Source organism: Lepisma saccharinum, chromosome 7 (genome assembly GCF_977018435.1).
Source record: "Lepisma saccharinum chromosome 7, izLepSacc3.1, whole genome shotgun sequence".
NCBI lineage: Eukaryota > Metazoa > Arthropoda > Insecta > Zygentoma > Lepismatidae > Lepisma > Lepisma saccharinum.
Genome location: NC_139235.1, coordinates 86,023,744 through 86,047,137, shown reverse-complemented (window position 1 = coordinate 86,047,137; position 23,394 = coordinate 86,023,744). Strand labels below are relative to the sequence as shown.

The 23,394-nt window shown below is 39.3% G+C and overlaps 1 protein-coding gene across 1 annotated transcript in view; it reads left to right on the top strand.

The window, feature by feature from the left end:
• The first annotated feature begins 3,373 nt into the window (after window positions 1-3,373).
• Window positions 3,374-23,394, top strand: part of LOC145990319 (pickpocket protein 28-like) — a 57,977-nt gene continuing 37,956 nt past the window's right edge. The window contains exons 1-3 of the mRNA XM_083126008.1: window positions 3,374-3,481; window positions 4,047-4,149; window positions 19,369-19,523. Of these exons, the coding sequence (XP_082982134.1) occupies window positions 3,378-3,481; window positions 4,047-4,149; window positions 19,369-19,523 (362 nt within the window). The 5' untranslated portion in view covers window positions 3,374-3,377. The remainder of the gene's footprint in view (window positions 3,482-4,046; window positions 4,150-19,368; window positions 19,524-23,394) is intronic.

Here is a 23,394-nt window from a genome sequence, read left to right as displayed (position 1 = left end):
CGCCACCAGTGCATTAATGCAATGAAAAATAATATATACGTATATATTTTTTTATTTTGTTTGAAATCACTCAAATAAGGAATCGTATGAAGAAGTCTTCTTTGCAGCATTTTTGGTAATTTTACTTATGTGTTAGTTCATATTTTGCGAATTTTTAGTTCATATGTATGTAGCTACATACAAAGCCACTTGTTAGTACATATTAATCCTAGTCCTGGTATAATGCATGACGTTTAAAACTCAACGTTAGATAGACCTGAATTCTCTAATTTTATTGTTGTACGCAACAGCTGTGCATCGGAGCACTGCAGCGATTTTTCTATCTGCTCCATTAGCAACACTGCTTCTTTAGTTGTTTCGCGCATCGCACGGCAGAATTAACTGTGCTGGACTCTACCAACGCATTCCCGAGAAATGCCCATAATCTCTGCCACACGTTTTGCTGAGATTCTGCGATTTTCAAGAATAAGGTCATGAATTTCATCCACGATTTTGGGGACAGTCACCGTTTTTTATCTTCCTGCACGTGGAGCATCATCTGTTGAAAAATTCCCACGTTTAAAATGTGCCACCCACTTCTTCAGAACTGCATATGATGGAGGAGAGTCCCGTAGTGTTCCACTTCTTTCCTCATGAATATGCTTCGGCGACTTTCCTTGGTGGAACAAAAATTTGATGACGGCTCTGATCTCGATGTTTGTGAAAATCGCTGGCTGGGCACGCATGATCACTTTCGGGGCCTGAAAACCACAATACCAATTCCGTTATTAATATGAAAATTTGCATGTGTACATACCAAGATATGTTCTTTAAAACTGTAAAGTTTCATCATTCCACGTGCACTCCTTCTGGGTTGGGCTACGAACTTTTCAGCACCCCCTCGTACAAGTGACCAGAGTCGAATTTTAAAGAGAATCTGAAGAATGATAGATTTCAAGTTGGGCACTAGCTCAACATGAAATAGTTTAAGTGATAATGTCTGACAAACAAGAAACCTTATTGAATAAGTATCGGGATATTAATATGAGTATCCGCTCCTTTTTAACAATGTAAGCTCGAAGACAATCTGTATTCCATTTGTTTATATTGGCAACTTAGTCAACCGGAGGTTACTATAAGGAACTATTTCGTAGATGTTCATGTAACCGTTATAAAAATACAAATAAAATATATTCACAAGCTTAGATATACTAACAACGAAGAAATAAATTCAGAGTTAAATTTCAAATGCATGTGTATAGAGTAATTCTAGAAGTACAGAGCTATATCAGAGTGTTAAACATCTTTTTGCAGGATAACGTTTACAATATTGACGCGACAGAATAATTCAGAACTGTTGCTCCAAAGGAAACAAAGGGCGTAGTGTATTGGATAGAGTTCTTGAAAGCATTGATAACGGTCCCAGGTTCGATCCTCCATACTAGGTAGTCTTTTCTTTCTTTCTTTTTAAAATCCGCTTCTATCAAACAAGAGCATGGTAACATTATTTGTAATAGTAGTGTATAGTGGCTACATTGTTCTGCATATGGAATTTATAAAATAAATAAACAAATAAATGAATTGACACACGTTCAAGGGATATTTTCATGTATAAGATCGTGAATTATGATACTCTAACGATAATTGTGTACTGCTTCAAAGACATTGACAAATATTAATGAAATAACTATTAATATTTCTGGCAATTCATTACATACTAATTTTACCCCTTTCCCACTCGAGTTCAATGGAAGGATACCTCCGCAAATATCGAATGAAAAGTTCTTATCATGTGCAATTCTCCATTAAATGTTTTCGCCGAGTCGTACTACCTTCGTTTTCTTTGTTACAAACAAGTATTGTTTGCACATTACATGTAGGAGAAGAGTTGCATCTACATTTCACATTGGTCAGCTCCTTCTACTTACTTTCAGGAGCGAAGGCTTGTGGGGTAGTGTTTACCGTTCAGGACTGTCAATCTAATGGTCGTAGGTTCAAACCCTTCCAGTGGCAGAAAATTTTCGTAAGTTTTAGACCTATCCCATTGTGTTCATTGTCCGTGTGAAACGGAATGATTCAGTTTGGAATTAAGGATGGGGGGAGGGGAAATATTAAATTACAAAATCTCCATTTCAACGGAGAAGTGGACAAAAATTGGAGAATTCTTATAAATATTAAAATTACATTCATGTTTTAGTGGTATAATCGCAGGTAAAATCAAAGATCTTACATGAAAGATTTTATCTTGCTCTGAAAGAACCCAAAAGGCATTTCGAACCGATCTAATACATTCTCCAATACATTTCAAAATGTTATTGAATGTTTCATGTCGATAATTTAACCAATGCATCAATTCTTGACGCTGAGACGATATTTTCTGCAACTACCTCTTCTCTTCAGTCCCTTCTGTTCTTCTCTTCTCCTTCTTCTCTCCCCTCCTTCTGCTCTGCTTTTATCTCATATCGTCTTCCCTACTTTTCTTGCATCTTATCTCCATCCCACTCATCCCCACTCCTCGTATCTCCTTTCCTGTCTTAGATTTCCGACTCCACTTCAATCTTCTCCTCTTCTTTTCATTCTTCTCTTTTTCTCTCCATTACTCTACTCTCCACTCCCCTCTTCTCGTCTCCTCTTCTCTCATCTCGTTTTCCTCCTCTTTTCTCTTCTTTGCTCCATTTTCCTCATCTCTCCTAGAATCTTCTTCCAATCTCCTTTTCTCTCCTATCTTTCTTCTCTCCTCTACTTTTCCTCTTCTCTTTTCGCTTTCTCTTTCTGCTCTCCTTTGTCACCTTTCGTTTTCTCTCACCTCTTTTCCTTTCTGTAGACTCATCAGCGATGAAATACCAGAAAACCTATTTTTTTCTTTGAGAATAAATTTTGTCAATTGCGATATAATAGTGATATTTTTAATAATTTTATACAATAATACTTGTTTTTATTTTTTCGCGTATTTTATAAATATCTATTGTGCATGTGGCAACCCTGAAATTGAGCCTAACTCTACACGCAACCCACCAACGCCTTGTGTAAATTGGGTTGCCTAGTTTAAAATGTCGTTGACCTAAAACTTTTGAGAGACACTGTACAAGTATCTCCTAATTCAAGAAATATTCTGATTTTCGTTAGAAAGTACCCATCCCTTCGAAACTGAATTTTGAACGAAACCCCTGTGACGTTCAGCAATGATTCTATCTTTGTTACTGAAGAGAAAAACCTCAATTTATCATTGTTTCTCTCGAAGGTTCTGCTGGCTGGTGTTCCTGGCACTGTCGTTGGTAACGTGCGTGTACCTCATCAGGCAGACTAAGATCAAATGGGAGGATTCCCCTGTACTCGTCACCTTCTCTGGGAACACGATGTTTACCTCTGACGTTCCATTCCCGGCAGTCACCATATGCATGGAATACAAGGTCAACAACTCCATATTCAACCTGACGGAATGGACAGAACGATTTAACAAAATGAGTTATGAGGAGAAACTTCAGAAAAGTCCATCGCCAGAGTAAGTTTTTAGCATCATCGGACCATTTTTCCCCCCAAAACGAGGTAGGAGATGCAGTTACAGTGACTGGTGAGCGGTACCGACTGATGTTAACAGATTTTTTGTGGCCAAATTTACCTGTTGTGTTGCAAATAAGTAAATAATATTTTTTCAATGTAATTTTTCTTTTTAAACAAGATCAAAATTTTCTCGAAACTGAATTCTGACTGCACACAAAATTGTCAAAGAAAGTGACACAAGTGTGCTCAAATTTTTGTCTCCAGTTACACATTACAGTGCATACACTGGCACTGATGCACTTTTTGTGCTTCGAAATACAAAAGGAAATGTATCAAATTGAACTTTTATCAGCTGTCGTTCCTTGGGATAGGTTACACTAAAAATGTATTGGTTCAAAGCAACCAAAATTGGTCGTTTTAATGTGCCAATTAATAAATTTCCACTTCTGTATGTCGGTTGATCTTCAATAAAAGCATGTTGAAAGTATAGACTTGTTTTACGAAATACATAATTAAGACAGATGGTAATTATGTACATAAAATCTTACAATGTTATCTAATTTCAGATTCAAGAAACTTCGTAGCCTGTCTCTGATCTGTCGCCGGATGGATAACTTTCGTGTTGGTGAAACAGTAATGAGTGAAGAAAGTGTTCAGTTCTTGTCCAGTGTAAGTATTTGTGTTGTGTTACTTGACATCTAAAATGCTTGTAGTATGTCATATGTGTCTCCAATCTAGTGAAGACAGACTTTGGTACAGCTTGGAATTATTATTACAATATTACCGGAATCTAATTGATTTCAAAATTTCCTCCTAGTTCTTAACCCAAAACGTGACTTCCGTACCTGGAATCAGGTTGGATATTGGATACTTCAGCACATAGGCCAGTGGTTCCCAAAGTGTGCGCCGTAACTGGCTTACAGGGGCGCCACGAAATATTCCAGTATTTTCGCCGAAATGACAGTTATTCCAAATGTGTGATTACTTAGTACATTTTACATGTAAAATCTTTCTGAATTTGAAATATGTGTTTATTTTTTAACTTAAGGCAAGCAACCTAACTACAATAACTGAGCGTTGCAAGTGTTAGATAGGCCTACATTCTGACTTGGGCGCCGCGGGAAAATCTTGAAACACTAAAGGTTCCGCGAAACGAAAACGTTTTGGAACCTCTTACATAGGCTATTTTAGCCTGTCACACAATACGGTGATATGACCCTTAACTAAAACAAAATCGAGGACAGACCTCTAACAAAAAATTAAAACATCTCTGATAAAAACTTCCTTATTCAATATTTGAAACTACGTATTCATTCGTATTTCATTCATTAATTTGCTGAAGACTATCTGAAACTATACAGTCTCTGAGAAGTAAGATAACATTACCTAATAAAAGCTGAGGCTGAAAAGGGGCACAGCACACAGAACAACAACACAGCCCTAAGGAGGATTATACTGGCCCTAGATCCAGACGCCAGAACCTCGTTGGCCTGGAATATTACTGGGGTGTACTACATGGAAGAAGGTTGCCCCTCAGACCACTATTAGTAATAATAATTATCACTTTTATAGTAACAATATTGCTACACAATAATATAAACTGGGGTTGGAACAGTTCTTTTCCACCACTGTTCATATCTATACTTGATTTCTAATTATTTTCTAATATCATTCAAGAATTCTATCATTTCTTCATATTCCTACGTTTTCCAGCATTTCTCTGATTTCGCAGCAACTTCTTGCCAGTATTGCTGTAAGATTCACCCTCGCAAACACTAATTCGCCACACATGGCCCATGACGGATTCGCCCCGAGTCTAGCCTCGCATCACAGCCATTTTTACTTCTGAAATCCCTATGTCTTTACACTAAACGTTCTTGCGAATATCTTAAATCTGGCAACTATCGGCTAACCCCAGCTCTCTCTTCTAGTCATCTTTGCACTAATGGCCCAGAGGCAGCCACTGCTATTGTCAACTGTGTGTCTCTCTCCAGCCATTCTGGCGACACAAGTCATAAAACTCATTTTCTCACAATAACCCCTTTTATACGTTCCGATCATCTGATCTGCATCCTCCTGTACTGGTTGCAAACTCCAAAGATGTGTCACTAGAATTATAGTAATATAATAATATGGTTGGATACTTTGCTTTGGTGTAGCGGGAATATATTGCCTGAAGTCATAGGAGGTTTGACATCACTGCAAACTGTCCTTTGCTGCTTGTAACTTTTCCCTCCAAATTTCCACCAATAGAATTCAAAAAGTCAACTCAATTTCGGCATAACCATAACATTCTAAATTTTGTGAAAACAGTTTTGACTAGAGTACAGTGAAGGACAGAGGTGTCGAGCAGCATCGAGATCCGTCGGTGACCACTAAGCAGTGCTAGTTCTGACTCATCAAAGAACACTACCGAATGTAAGAGATATTATTGTGGACAGTGCTAAGATACCTAAGTGTGTGAGGTGACAAAAACAAGTTGACGTCCAAGTTGTTGTGCTTTACCGAATGTACAAGTTTATTGTGCGGACAGTGTTATAATATACATAAGAGTGTGAGCAAGGAACTAAATGCACCAATGGATCGGTTTGACCAACGCAGAACCGGTGTTTTGATAAAGGACCACAGGACGCAACAATAGGAGCTTCACCACGGCAGTGTCGTCTAGGAACCCATGGAAGGGGTAAGAAAACGAAATTAAACAACAGTGCGCCAGCCCAGGTGATTCAATAATCATCCCCTCTCGAAAATTTCAATCAGAAAGAACTAAAACTTGTGTACCTAAAAACTTTCTTATTTACTTATCTTCTTATCAGCATTAATCTCAAGTAAAATTGTTTCCAATATTTTTTTTTGTTTTAAGTGATTATCTTTATATCCGTGTATCCCTAATACCCGTGCATCACCGGCAGTGACCACTGTCCGCCGATGCAATGGAAGAGACCATTGCATCCAAGGATGTTAAATTGTACCATCGCATCTTTCATGACGCTCTCAACGTGGGGCTACCATCTCTTTCGATATCATTTAATTGTAGCATGTTTGTTTGTTTAGTTTTGTGCATGTCTTTGGTATGTTGTTGCAACCATGTTCTAAAGGGGCTGTGTAATTTATCTTATACTTGTGTTTGCATAATCTTCATTAACAAATTGTCAAATCGTCAGTTGACAACACTGAACTTCCGTCCGATTTTGAGTGAACAGTAGGGAACTTTTCCTTTCGTATCCCGTTATCTATTGACCGTTTTGTTTGGGAAAGCGATTACCATGCCTTTGACGCGGCTACAGAAAAATCTCGTAGAAGAAGCCGGTTTGCATGCCACAAGCTCAGCAGGGAACCTCGAAATGGAAGGCACCGAAAATGAAAACGCCGTGCAGCAAATTTCTGTGCTTACAGATGTTGGGTCTCCGTCGGAAAATATCAGTCTCTCACAGGTCATAAATCTTGAACAGCCGCCGACCACTATTGAGGACATGTTTATTGGTTTAACCCAGATAATTCAGTTTCAAAATGAGCAAATAAATGCCAATATTAGCAATTTGCGTAAAGAGCATGCTATTAGTATACAAGCGCTCAGGGAAGAAATGGCAACGAACAGGTCGAATTTAGAGGCTAGGATTGAGAATGTAAGGGAGGAAAATAATCAAAATGTAGAAGGCTTACGTAACGAAACCGCTCAAAATATTTCAGCTTTGAGAACCGACATTGAAGACGCTAGAGAAGAAACTGCGCGAGATATTTTGTCAATAACAGAGAGGATTACGCGAGTAGAAACACAAGTCAACGTTCACGTCACTGATTTTGAGAAAAACATTGCGCAAGATGTGTCCACGCGGTATGAACGTTATGAAAATCAGTTCAGTGATCACTCACGATCAGTACAAAAGGACTTATTAGAAATTTCAGGGCAAAATTAAACGCTGCAATCCGAAATTAGGATAAATAATGAATCTATTAATGAAATTAGGCAACAAATGAACAGTTTAGACAATGACTTGCGAGAAATTCAGAATTCGTCTCAGCAATTATCAATTGTAGACTGAAAACAAAAACCGAGCTAAGTGCCAAAATCTAAGTTCCGAGAAAAACAGGAAAAACATTGTCTTGGAAGATATCCTACAAGGTTAACATTACCGTTCTAGGCTTACCTCATTAGACGGGGCTTGTTTTGGAGGAAACGCAGCACACAATAACCTCCAAGACGTCCAAGTGACCAAAAAAACCAGTCACATGTCGCTTGGCACATAGCCCGTATTTTGATACACAGCAGGTGGCACTTAGACCAAGGCGCATTCTTATGTCTAAAGTTTGAACTACTTGCAGACTGCATATCACATAGCCCGGTTTTTACCGCACTGGCATAGGCCCATAGCCCATATTTTAGCAATAAAATGGAAATCGATTGTTGTGGCACTTAGCCCGGTTTTTATTTTCAGTCTACAATTCAAGTTCGTAAGGAATTACAGGAATTAAGTACAAATTTAAACAAGCAAATTCAACAAGAAGTGAGGAATGTAGAAAACAAGGTTAACCGCGACGTGAGGAGTTTGGAGCAGCAGGTTACGGAGTTACGCAGTCAAGATTCTAATGGCACTAATAGTGAACAAACGTTTGATGACAATTTCGGAGATGTAGCTCAGATTAGCCGATTAGCCTTACTCTGCATAAAGTGAGCTTAAAACACCAAATCAACCAATCAACCAACCAACCAACTTTATTGCTGCGTGTAGAAGTGTAGACAAATAGTGTTAAAGAACCAAAGGCATGGATTCCCTTTTTGCTGAATTCAGCATGAATTTGTTCGTTTGCCACCCTCAGTTAACTTGAGAAGGTACGGGAAAGCAGTGAAGAAGAACTACATGTTATAAGCATTGCTTCCCAAGAGTTATAATCGCCTACATGAGGCGATAAACTTGTATGATTTTACACGTTATTAAGCGGCCCGTAGCTGAGGGGTCCCCTTTTTGACGTCACTCTAGCAGAAGACCTTCACGTGCCGTCGTAGCGCGGGAAGCCGGAATAGCACCCCCTGCCATGTTGCTTCTCTCTCGCTAACCGTTCTCTTTTCTTGGCGCCCACGCAAACAGCTGATACTTGGACTACATACGCCATCTCTTGACAACAAAAATAATTTAACTCACATATCTAAACCAAATAATGAAAACAAGAAGAAATTAAACACATTCCTATACAGGGGTGTAAGATTGATTGATTGATTTAGTTTATTTTACTTTGCGAAGATGGGGATGAGTGATGAAATGATGAAATTGATGAATGGACATTCACAAACAACCAAGCCCGACCGAGATTCGAACCCGGGACCCTTGGCGTCGCAGCGCGATGTGCTAGGGCACAGGGGGTGTAAGAGGTGACCTTCCACGTAGTACATCAAATTGTCAACCTCCCTTCCACGTAGTACACCCTGGACTGCATTTTGCAGACAGACGAGGCTCTGGCGACTGGCACTATTCCCAGTATAATTTTGTGTGTGTTGTCCTGTTTTTGGTCCTTGTGTGTGCTGAGTGCCCCTTGCAGCCTCAGATTTTTAACGAAAGTCAGAATATTTTAATATTTTAGTAACACGACACTGCAATTATGTTATGGTAAGGAGCTGGACTCCGTATAATGTGACGGTTGCAAAATAGCCTAAGTGCTGACGCACCCAAAATTTTAAATTCAAATTAAAAATAACATAAACTTTATTGCTTGCAAATGTTCAAATTTTGCCGTACAAATTCAAATCGAGCAAAACTACTGACTCGGAACCTTTGATCGTTAGTTTTTGTATGTACTCGTATTTTCCAAGCACGGATCATCGGTCCTTGAGTGGTTAGCACATCACGCTACGACGCCAAGGGTCAAGGGTTCGAATCCCGGCCTGGGCATGGATATTTGTGAGTGTCCATTCATCAATTTCACCATATCATCACTCATCCCCATCTTCACAAATTAGCCAAAAGTGGAACAAAAGCGAAGTAAAATAAAGCAAATCAATCAATCAAAGCACAGAGCGCTCCGGGGCGCTATTCTTAGATTATCACTTCTAGATCATGAGCAGAGGAGAGATGCGGCGATGACAAACCAAAAAAATACAAATATTGCTTTTTGAATTTCTTAGAGAAGAAGTAAAAAATAAGTCAGAATATTCGCATATTTGAGCGAAATTAGTCGAGTGATACCATGAAACAGCTAGAAATACTCAAGAGATTCGCCAAGTTACGTTGCTGTTGAGTGGAATGGTGTTAGGCGGGCCAGGTCATCGCAGCAGGTCTGCGAATCCAAGGTCCTTTGACCACTTTTCCCCCGCTCTTGAAGGTCTGGTCATAAGAGACATTTTTTTCAGCTCCCTTTTTTTACAAACAAAGCAGGGTTTCTGTCACGTCATCAAGATGAAACTTCTCAGAATGTCCAGCACTGTAAAGCATGCGATGCAACGCTCTTGTTTTTAAGAGAAAAACACATATTGAACTTACACAGAATATATGAAAGTAATGATGCATAGAGAGAAAACATAAGTAAGCAAAAGCATAAATTTCCCCACGGTTAGTGCTAGAAAGAACTGTAAAAAAAAAAAAGCAGTTCTGGAACCATTTTATTTCCTTCATAGTATTTCTCTTCTTCTTATTTTTTTTTTGTTTTTGGATCCTGCGGTTCAAATATCGATTTCGGAAAAATATGTTCTTGCTTTACAAAACACGAAGTACTTCATGTAGTTTTGGGTTTACTATGCTTACAAATGACAAGACTTATCAAAATGTTTGTTCTCGAGGTGACAGACATGCTTATTCAGACAGATCCTTTTTCCTAACATATCTTACTTTCACGATGACCAAAAATATCAGGATTCCGGAAAATTTAAATTCGCGATTCGGAAATTTTACTGCCCGGATTTCCGACGCAATCCGAATTTCAGAGAGAAAGGTTTCACAATTTTTCCATTTTATCGGGCAGAATTTATTAAGAAAGTTTTGTCTTCCTTACTTTACGATCATATACTCCATAGAAAAAAATGGATTTAGCCATCTCTACTTCACACGTCATGTACGTACGAACACTGTTATCATCATTATCAATGTAGGAATCCCCCTGCCGTTGAAAGATTGACCCTGACGTTTGGCAAGTCTTGCGATGACTACGTAAAAATGTCACACTTCGCCACTCATGAGCAAACGCAACAGCTGGAAAGTTGGTCCGCTCCGTTCCCTGCTGGAAACTGGAGGTCTGTGCTACCTACAATCAATCTTCCATTAATTGATTGATTGATTATATTTTACTTCGAGTTTTGTGCATCTTGGCTAATTTGCGAAGATGTGGATGAGTGATGAAATGACGAAATTGATGAATGGACATTCACAAACAACCGAGCGGGATTCGAACCCGGGACCCCTGGCGTCGCAGCGCGAAAAAAATCTTCCATCTTCTAAGATATTATAAAAAGTGCATTCCAATTACTGCTGCAGCATCACGTACTATAATACCAGCAATAAAAGCAAGTGTTTTAATATACGTTTTGAGGGGGGTCAGCTTTGTTTATCCATTTCTTGAGTTGACATGGGCTTTGGTGTAAGTAACCTGAATTACAATATCTTCTAAACTAATATATTAGTTTGAGAAAGAAACCAAACCATTTCTTTATGAGTAACCGTCTATTTCCCTTTATCAATTAAAAAAAAAATGTTTTACTGCTAGTGTACACATCAGGGTGTCTATGCATATTCAATAGCTGTGAGTACGTTCTCTGGCTACAGCCGGATTGCGCACACTTTTCTGGTTTTATCAGTGGTATCTGATAAGCCGTTGACAAGCTGTCACAATGTACAGGATTGCGCACAAAAAATTGAGGCGATGTTGTCAGATGTAAAATGTTCTCAAGCCGTTCGCACTTCTGTTGTGTTCGTTTGTGTGTGTTAGTGTGTGTGGACTTAAACTTGTTCTTGTAACCTAACCTAACCCATCTTGACTTGCTACATTTACTGGTCAAATTCAGTGACGTGCGGTGACGTCGACACTTGGAGTAGCAGTCAGTGGCGTGCTAAAGGGGGGGGGGGGTTGGTGTGGGTCACAACCCTCCCCCCTTTCGGACCCAGTATTCCTAAAAAAAAATAACGATGTTATAACGGTAAAATCTTGAGTAAAAGGTAATTGATCTAATTGTCCGTTATTAAGAATTAATTACAATAGGTAATATTAAAATCCGTCGCGAATAAAGATATCTAGCAAATGATTTTGCCCAACCACAGTTTTTCGCCCGAATCCTAATTTTACATGCATTCATATGGAGAATACCAGGAAAAGAGGAACTTTTAAACTACTGGAACGAATTGGATGAGATTTTAACCAGCGGAAGACCACATCATGAAAGTACAGATTCCAGAATTTGAGCATAATCAGAACCGAACTACGGGAGTAATAAATTATTAAAGATACAATGCTGGTTACAATGCAATAGGGCATCCCCGTTGAGAGAGCCCTCGCTGGACGGGCGAGACACAATAGCGGAGGAGCTAGCCTAATCTCTGCACGAGGGGCTGCTAGCAGAGGTCAAGGAACGGCATTAGCACAGACCAGGATAGGAGGACAACAGTCAAAGCACCAAAACCAATAAATAGACACCTAAACACAGAGGCTAGAGCGTCACCACGTTCAAATCTAGCATAAAAGATATGTTTGGGGATAGCCAGGACACAGTTTTGCCAAGAATCGACAACGGAGTGTGAGCTGCACGCGACCTAGCTCCGAATCGCGATCAGACCCGTGATCTGAACTCGTCTTTTTAAAACGAGTGATTGTTTAAAGGCATGGAGTAGAGCAAAGTAGACCCAGGGGGTCGTTTCCCCTTGCAGTCAACGCATCCGTGTACAGTCACGGACACTTCTGGCTTGTAACGACCTTATTGAAGAAGCACCGAAGCAAGCCATCCATGTCTGACCACCAAGCGCCTTGTGACTAGACAACCCAACCAGCATTGAAATTCTGCGGCTTGTATACCAGTCACGGGTATACATCTCTGTAAATTGAGTAGTGATGCCAAAGAGAAATACGAGATGAAGATTGTCGATCGTAATGTCTCGTGTTCTCGACATGGAATAATACTCGGTCCACGTTACGTTCCATTATTTAATGTTGTTTGGGAACGAACCTGACGGACTGGGTTTATATTTTCACTCCTTGCATTACAGTAAATTCCATACTTTACAATTATATTAATGCTTTGAACGAAAATAATACCCAGAAAAACATCGAACACACGTGCACACCATTCTTCTCACACACATGCACGTGAAAACAAACACACAAAAAAAATTGAAATGAAAATGAAATTAAACAAAATGCAATCTTTCTTTAAAAAATAAAAGGGCACCAAATGATAGCACATGCACATTCAATTAAAATATGCAACGAGGATTTTCAGTGCAAACGGGGTCTAGCTATGGTATTTCAAGCCTCTCCTTATCTGATCTTAAATCTGAGTTTGCCCCAGACGGGCACCTGGTGGTTTCCCCCGACACAACAAAGACTGTCACCAGTTCAGCATTTCTTTTGCTCGTAAATTGCAATCCTGCGAGATATATATACCTTGGTGAAAAGATTCAAGAATATTACCAAGATTAAAGAAGTGACAAAATATGATGAAACAATATACCGAATATTGCAAAAAATGACGGGTAAATGCCGAAAATCCTGGAAAATGACCTAAAACCTGACAAATGGCAACAAATGCAAAAAAATGCACTTTAAAATTACCTTTTATGGGTTCTAGATGAAGTGTAATATTGTGTATATTTAATGGGCATCGTGTCCGAGATGTCAGAAAAAAGATGACATTTCATCAACTTCCGCTCCCTATTTATAAGTTGTATTAAGCGAAATTCTCCATTTTTATTCTTTCCATATATGATATCAATATCACATTGCGAACAGTTATTAATGGTTTCAATGTCATTTGTTGGGAAAAACGTTTCGCATTACTTTAGATTCGAACATGCAAACGCAAGTATCAAAGTATTGCTTTAGACAGCACTCATGATTTTGAAACGTGGAAAGGTAATCATTTTACGGGAAACGTGAAAGTCGGTGTGTGTTGACAGACTGAGCTACTGCCATATTAGCACTGACAACTAGGAAGGGTTCTCAATGATCACGTGTCTGCATGTTTTTCGCTAATAAATAAATGCGTTTTTTCAACACATACACAAATACATCGTCGCTTCGGAACATCAAATTTTCATCTTTGCTGATTACCAACATACGAAGTGGCATGCAATTCAAAAGGTTTTGCAGAAACCTCAGTTTTATAAATAAGGTTTTATGAAATTAGACCAAAAAAACTTTCCTTCCGTGGGGCTCGAAATCGGGTTGCCCGCATGCTAGTCCGACACGATAACCAACACTCCAAACGAGACAACACGAATCTCTTTCGCAAGTAGTCGACTTTAAGGCAAGTTAATTTTCAGATTGCTAATTCCCAAGGTATAACATGCCTAGGCAGATGTGTCTTGCATTTTCTGTACTTTTGTTATTTCAGTCGCTTTGGTCTCTCCCTAGGTTAATCACGGCAATAATGAGGAATATTTTTTTTTGACAAAGATGATAAACAGACACACAAGAATAATCACCCTCGCAAAAAAGCCAGAACTCGAGTCTGGAACCTTCGACGCGAGGTGTGTTTCTTGTTCTGACTATATCTGTGTGTTTTCGTTAGATATGAAATGAAGTTAATAAATAAGACAAGTGGGTGTAAGGGACTGGAGAATCGCAGCTACGTAACCATTGAGAAGACATCCATCGCCTAGATAGAGAATCTCTATATCCCATTGCGATAGAGAACTTATTAGAAGAATGAAAATACAGATTAAACTAACAAATTTGATGCGTATCCTTTCGTCAAAATGCCTACAAAACAATATTACATACTTCTTCACTAATAGAAAAGAATAAAAAAATTGTCCTTGGTGGGGATCGAACCTACACCTCACTCATGAAAGCTCTGCACGCTAACCAACACCCTATAAATAGCACCATGCTTTCTTTTTTTCAGTCAGACTGTTTCCTTCCTCAGCACCTGAAGATGAAAATGCATGTTAATTTCTCTCATAATTGTTTCATTGTCTATTAATAAAGACCACGTATGTCACAAATAGACGCATTCTTTCTGTGAAAAATCCTTCGCACATCGTGCTTCTCCTGTTATTTGGACATTCACTTGGAAGTTAAAACTTAGCTTTGTGTTTGTTTTCACGTGCATGTGTGTGAGAAGAATGGTGTGCACGTGTGTTCGATGTTTTTCTGGGTATTATTTTCGTTCAAAGCATTAATATAATTGTAAAGTATGGAATTTACTGTAATGCAAGGAGTGAAAATATAAACCCAGTCCGTCAGGTTCGTTCCCAAACAACATTAAATAATGGAACGTAACGTGGACCGAGTATTATTCCATGTCGAGAACACGAGACATTACGATCGACAATCTTCATCTCGTATTTCTCTTTGGCATCACTACTCAATTTACAGAGATGTATACCCGTGACTGGTATACAAGCCGCAGAATTTCAATGCTGGTTGGGTTGTCTAGTCACAAGGCGCTTGGTGGTCAGACATGGATGGCTTGCTTCAGTGCTTCTTCAATAAGGTCGTTACAAGCCAAAAGTGTCCGTGACTGTACATACGTGTGGTTACGTGAGAATAACACCAGACACGTCCACCTGTGTCAATCGTCCGGAACAACGCCTTAAGTTAGTAGAAGTTAATAACAATTGATAGCAAAGTTAATACCGAAGTGCTTAACAGTCAATACCAAAGTTAATAACATTTAATATCCATGTGTGTCCATGTAAAACCGCGAATGGCTCATTACGTATGTTCGTCTCAACGCCTAAGCCATGTATCTCTACGTACGAGTGACAGCGAAGGACTGACCTACAACTGCGCTAGTTTCGTATGGAGCCGACAGTGTAGCAGTACCGTCATGGACGTGCCAACGAAGTGAACGTGTGATGCCGATGATGCCATATGGAACTGCCGAGTGATCCACTTGCGCCGACCAGGATAACCGCGAAGTAAAACACCGGAGTGTGGATACCATATAAAACTGTAGGACCACTTTCACCCTACCCAGGCCAGAGGAAATGCAGCGAAGGTAAGATCCAACCATGTGTGTGTGTGAGAGATGACAACAATCTACCGCGAAATCATTGCGTAAATCATTCCATAACTTAACTCAGTGCTATGGCATAACTAGACATCCTTATTCTGGCGGATAAAATCAACGTTATAGAACAAAGTATATGTTAACAGCCAAACAATAGTTAATTGAAATATATTTGTACCTCGAGAAACGATAAAATGGTTCGCACAAAGAACAATTAATCGCATTACACTTAAAACCCTAAACAGTAAATTGTAAACGGCAATGTAGCCAAGAAATCACATGAGTGTCGTCAAAGTATTAATTAATTTAACATTTGTAATTGTAATATTATCCCAATATGCCATGGAATGTGTGTATGAACGAACGATAGTGTGAAAGAGGGCATGATGTACTGTTTATTTATCTGTGTTTTAATATATGTGTATATTCTGAATCACCGTAGTACTATGTCACGTCATTTCAGGTGCTTGAAAACAAATCCTCCTAGGTTTATTCTTAGTAGCTCCGATTGTAGGCACTTATCCTGGCCGTTTTATAATTCAGGTAATGGTTTAATTAGAGTGACAGGTGTGTCACGGTGAGCGATTCTGTATTGTTTTGGTGTTTAATTTTGCATTGAAAAGAGTCGTCTCACAATGTCAATAACAGGAAAAGATTGCGAAATGATGAATGAGTACTAAAAAAAAGTACACGTAACCCCCACCCACATTCGAAAATAAAAAACGATTTGATTTGAGTCTAAGCCAGAGATCCTGGGTTCGAATCTCGGCTTGGCCATGGCTATTCTTTGTGTGTGTCCCTTCATCAATTTTATCGTATCATCTTTGCGATTAGCCAAAAGTTGCGGAAAAGCGAAGTAAAATAAACCAGATCGAGCAATCAATCAATCAATGATTTGATTTCATTTTTGATACTTAGCGTCGCTTTTTATCACATTTTGTTAATTGCGAAGATGATACGATAAAATTAATGAAGGAACAAACACAAAGAACACCTATGCCCAGGACGGGGTTCGAACCCGGAACTCCTGGTGTCGTAGTGCGCTGTGATAACCACTCCCCTACGGTTGGTTGATTTGGTGTTTTAAATACACTTTATACACAAAAACAAAACAGGAAACAAAACACACTTTTTTGTAGTTTCTTCAATAATATTCATTTGACTTCTTGAGTTCTGAGATACATTTTTCATTCCAAATTATTTCATTATTCACTGCAACACATAGGACAAGAATGCGCACTCATCACGGGTTCGAATCCTGGCCTGGATTGTTCATATGAGGTCCCTTCATCGATTTCATCATATCATCACTCATCCTCATTTTCGCGATAACCAAATGTGGCAGAAAAGCGAAGTAAAAATAAACCAAACCAACAACAATATGAACGCGCGTTCTCTAGCCCAAATAAATGCATCCGTATTTATGACTGTTAGAGGCCAAGAGTAGTATATTTAAACAAAACGCTATTAAAACTAGAGTGAGAGAGAGCCTGAGCACATAATTGTAATTTAATCATTATATACAGAAGGTTGTTCGCTTTATATCCGACCATTTTTGACGGGTACTCACCTTAAGAGTTACCGCGCCGCCACCACCGATCATGTTCTGTTGGACCCCCAACATTGTGGACTATCGCCCGGCATCGCAGTTTCCATTGCAGCAAGCTCCGGCGCAGGACAGGCATGGAAATTCTGTCCCACTCCTCCCTGCAAGCTTTCCATAGACCATCCAGGGTGCTTGGGCGGCGATGTTGAAGACGTCGTTTCAACAGTCAAAATGCGCAAAAATCCATTGGACTGGCATCTGGGCTTTTCACAGGAATGTCTTCAAACGGAATGACACGAATTCCTAATTCCTCTGCCATTTCCTGATAAAAAAACGTAGTGATGTTCTGGCGGTATGACTTGAAGCCTTGTCCATATGGATCATCACCTGGTTCGCGTCCATACCATACAATTGTGGGATGTCTCTCCGATAGATAGGTGTCAGAATGGAGTCTTGGAAGTATCTGGCATTCACCTTCACGTTTTTGTCCACCTTGCGTATCATCAACTTACCCTCATATCCGAATCCCGTCACAACCATAAAGCCACGAGGGAAACTTTCCCTGCACTGACGAACAAAGTTGCTGCGCCCCTTGCCGTCAATGTCACGGTATGTGATCGCCCGAATGTGACCACCAGCTGTGAGATGAACATATGATTCATCCATTGTGACAACTTTCTTCCATTTGGAACCGCCAGGTACATTTTATACAGTTTCCTGCAGTTCGTCTTACGTTCGGCAATGTGACGCGGTAGAAGGTGGTGTACACGGACCTTCCGCACACACTTCAACCTGAGGCGCTTGCGAATTGTTTTGTTCACAGTTGACGGTGCGAGGTGAAATCAGTGGGCCATATCACGTTGAGTCGGGGGATTTTCTTGGCACGCCAATCGACGGATCCCCCTTCGCACTACGGGTGACACTTTGCTTGCAGCTCTTCTCATGGTGGTTTTCGTGGGTGAATGTTTCTCAAGGAGAGCCCTGTTGTGTGTAACGGGCCACAATAGCTTTCGCAGTAGTCACTCCGAGTGTTAACCCATTCTCCCGACACTGTTTCACAATGCGTACGTATGAAAACTTAGCATGGAAAAGGGCCATTACGTAACCCTCCCAATACCGGTTGATTTTCGGCGCCATTTGGTAACATTCACTACCAACACTCACGCACCTACAAGGTCAGACACAACACTGCTCCCGCCAGCAGACCCATAGTTCCAGCATGATACGCCAGGTGGCAGCACCAAAGCGACAATGGTCGGATATAAAGCGAACAACCTCTGTATTCCATATTTGAAAAAAACGGAAATAGAAAGAAAGCATAACATTATTGTCTGCACATAACACTTTCCCATTTCATAATTAATAAAACTACATCCCACATTATACATACGTACATATTGTGTACAACGTGTAAAAGGTTGTGTAAATACAGAGAACATAAGTACAGCAGAAAATTTTACCCTGAGTTCTTTAGAGGATTTACAAAAAAATCTATGAGAAACCAATCCCCTATCTGTCCTATAGGAGATAGACTGGGGGACCTGAAAGCCTGGGCTTTCAACCATTGCAGCGTGGGGCGAGGGGGCAAGGGAGGTAGAAATCTTCCTTTTTCCTTCGGACGGCCGTTTCTATCTGGAAACTGGTCAGGCGGAGGAAGAGCGAGCTAGGGTATACAGCCAGCTTTGCCCGCGGATGGCACCTATGGACGAGAAGCGCGTGGAAAAGAAAGTGTTGCATATGAACTGTGGCTTTAACAAGACAATAAATATTCTGATTCGAATATAATTCGAGATGTGTGGATTGATCTATCTCTGCTAGACTAGATACTTCTCAGTGCACGTCACTGGTCAAATTATATTTTTTATTTAATCCTTAAGAGATTTACTATTTTATTTCTAATTTATCTCTCTCTTCTTGTCTAAAAAAAAAAAAACAGTTTTGTGCACAGACTTTAAAGCTATCAAAGTCACAACGTTGGATCAAAATCTGTGCGCAAAACAGGTCAGTGAGATTTGTGCATAATTCTGGATCTAAAGTTTGCGCAATTCGTTTGCGGCGAGTTCTCTTTAGTTTATTAAATTTAATTCTAATCATATCAACTGGTTTTGCCATTTTGAATTTTTATTCAATTGATTACAATACTACACAAAGTTTCTAATAATGAACATTTATATTATATTACTGTATTACGCAGGTTGGAATCCCTTGCGACAAGCTCTCAATCTTTTTCACCTGGGAGGGCGAAGGAATAAATGGAATTCCAGATGTAATGTTTCCAGTTTTAACGGAAGAAGGATATTGCTGCACATTCAATATGCTCAGTCCAAATGACATGTTCACAAATACAACGTGAGTATCATCATTTTCATACTGGATTAAATTCAACTTGACGTCACCGGACCCTGTGGCCGAATGGTTCGTACATCGCGCTACGACGCCAAGGGTCCCGGGTTCGAATCCCACTCGGACTTGGTTGTTTGTGAATGTCCATTCATCAATTTCATCATTTCATCACTAGTAGTGTATATTGGTTGTTTCAAAGTCGTACTTAGTAGGTATTCTCTTTTTTTATCAATTGAATATTATTTTTTGACATATTTTGACAATTTTTTGTCGATGTTTTAGCGTTTGACGATTTTTTAGTGCAATTTTCACCGCATCTCATTTTTTTCCCACTCGTACTTGGTAGGTATGCATTTGTAGTCTCTTTTTTATCAATTGAAAATCAGTTTTTGACATATTTTGACAAATTTTTGTCGATGTTTTAGCGTTTAGCGATGTTTTTGTAAAATTTCCTATTTTTTTTTTCCCACTCGTACTTGGTACGAATGCCACGATCTTACGTGATATAACTTAACCTATTTATTTTTTTTTCGTGCTAAACTACACGAGAGCCTCTACGTGCTTTGACCTACTTTAGAGTAGAACCATAAAGACAGAGCTGCAACCGAAAGTGAGGCTCGGTGAGGCTCGCCTTAATGGTTTGCTCTTGTAAGACATAAGCCTTATTTTCTCGCAGTGTTGCCAATATTTTACTCGAAATAAAATCACCAAGTTTTTTTTTCTTGGTCTAACCTATGTTATTGAACTGCGTCGTCACGTCCAAACCTGCATGACTTCCGAACACTATTGGTTTTATTCATATTTTTTCTTACGTATAGGTGTATATGATGAATCCCCAAACAGATTTTTCCTAAGTCTTACTGTTTCCAAGATAACCCCACTTCCGGTTGCTATTTTGGATTTCTGAACATATGTTCTATTCATATTTTTTCTCACGTATAGGTGTACCTGATGAATCCGCAAACAGATTTGTTCTAAGTCTTACCGTTTCAAAGATAACCCCGCTTCCGGTTGCCATTTTGGATTTCCGAACATAGGTTCTATTCATATTTTACTTACATATAGGCGTACGTGACGAATCCGCAAACAGATTTTTTCTAAGTCTTACCGTTTCAAAGATAACCCCACTTCCGGTCGCCATTTTGGATTTCCGAGCATAGGTTCTATTCATATTTTACTTACATATAGGCGTACATGACGAATCCGCAAACAGATTTTTCCTAAGTCTCACCGTTTCCAAGATAACTAGTAGTGCAATTAAGCCGGTTCTAAGCCCGAAAATGGGGCTCGGTGGGGCTCGGTGGGGCTCGCCAAACCTCAAAAACTCATTTTCTCTCCACGTTCCGCGCCTTATTTATTGCGCTGACGATGTTTCACAGTGTAGAAAACAGCACCAAAACATCAAAAACTCATTTTGATTATTTGGAGCTCACCAAAACCTCAAAAACTTATTTTTATTAATTGAGGTTCACCAAACCTCAAAAACTCTTATTTTCTCTCTATGTTCAGCGCCTTATTTATTACGCTGACACAACGTGATGAGTAAATAATGCAGTCTCTTATTTTTGAAGGATGAATGCACCTTATCGTAATTTTCCAAGCCCCGGTCAAATGTTTGTATATCGTGACCTTTGTAAACCTCTCTCTCGGGAACGATGTGCCACACACACACGCGCGCGCGTGCCTATATTGTGACGCAAACAAACAAACAAATAATATTTTTTTAAGATTTTTGGCCCCTAACCCCACTTCCGGTCGCTATTTTGGATTTCCGAGCATAGGTTCTATTCATATTTTACTTACATATAGGCGTACGTGATGAATCAGCAAACAGATTTTTCCTAAGTTTTACCGTTTCCAAGATAACCCCACTTCTGGTCGCTATTTTGGATTTCCGATCATAGCTTCTATTCATATTTTTACTCACGTATAGGTGTACACGATGAATCACCAAACAGATTTTTCCTAAGTCTTACCGTTTCCAAGATAACCCCACTTCCGGTCGCTATTTTGAATTTCTGAACATAGGTTCTATTCATATTTTACTTACATATAGGCGTTCGTGGTGAATCAGCAAACAGATTTTTCCTAAGTCTTACTGTTTCTAAGATAATCCTACTTCCGGTCGCCATTTTGGATTTCCGAACATAGGTTCTATTCACATTTTACTCACGTATAGGCGTACGTGATGAATCCGCAAACAGATTTTTCCTAAGTCATGAATTGGAGGGTTCTATGGCAACTTATATTAATTCTCGTAAGAGAACAGAAAACACAAAAAAAAACAAAAAAAAAAAAACAATACTGTGGTCACTACAACAAATAGTCTTCTTCAACCCCTATCCAACAAACCAAAAAAAATCATCATCCTAACTAGAACCATGTAACTAATATTGTGATGACTCATATTAAGTACCTCTTAATTGTATTACTTATAAGGGTATACTATTGCACAACGTTTTTGCAACAAGTTATTACGTAACATTGTGATGACTCATATCTAATGCTCTTCGTTGTATTAACTATAAGGGAGTAAACTATTACACAACATGTTGCAACAAGTTATGACGTAATGTGATGAGTCATATCTAACGTGGCGTCTTCTGATTGGTTAATTATTACAGGTGTTTTTAATACGGTCCGCGCTTTTATTATATAAGACGGCATACACTGCAGATCAGTCAGTCTCGTGAGAGCAGCCGAAGAGTACGGACGTCCTGTTGCAGCGCTCCTCGTTTTTGTAAAAAAAAATAGGTATTTAATTTTTTTTGAAGCTACATACCATCTATTATTTCAAGTTCAAAGGTGTTTCACGTGGTTTTTCATAGTAATTTCGACCAGATTGAATTTTGACGTGATCGTGCATTTTCTATTTCACCTCAAGAAATTCTATATAAATAACATACCTGAAAATTGTATCGCTATATACTAGATTTTTTGATTTCTGTGATTTTCGAAAAAGCAATGGCATCCACCACCAGTTTCAATCGTAAAAATGATAAAACTGAATGTGTTACTTGTGGGAAGCTAATCTCAAGGAACAATTTATCGGTACACAGGGCAAGATGTAGCGAAACAGGTTCGAGAATTAATTGTTCGTCACCTTCTAAGTCTTGTGCTCGATGCGGAAAGATGATCAGCATTACAAATTTAAGTAAACACCTCAAAATTTGCAAACCATCGACCGAACAAGGAACATTGAAAAGAAAAATCGATGATCCAGGAACCGAAGCTTCCACTTCCAAGCAAATTAAATTATCCAATGAACGCAAACCAATTAGATCTGCATTCAACGACCAACTCCAGGATTTTTCAATTAAGTCAGAACCAGGCCGTGACATCCTTAGTTTCTTGGATGAAACGAAAACATCTGTACTAAATATTTTGAAAGATAAACTTGAAAACAACTCTATAAAAGTATACGTTGTTCTGTTTTCCGAATACGAGAAAGTTGATGGCACAACAAGTATTTTTTATCATCGTACAAAAAATCAGACTTTTTATTTTGCTGACGTCGAAAATTTGGACAACTTCTATTATAAAGTTTCCAACGAGCTGGTTAAGAAACATGACGATTTCGAGGCTAAAGGGTCGGGATGGTCTCTGTGTGGAAGTCCTCACACGTTAACCGTTTACGTGAACCAATTCTCGCCTCTTTGTGCATCCAGCTACGTTCCTCTTCCACCGAACATTCAACACAAGAGGGCTGTGTTAAATATACAGAACAGCGATAACAAGTGTTTTCTCTGGTGTGTGTTGGCTGCACTGCATCCTGTTCATTGCAAAAATAATCCAGAACGGATTTATCATTACAAGCAATACGAGTCCGAATTTGAAAGTGTAATGTCTGACATCGAATACCCGGTGACATTGTCGG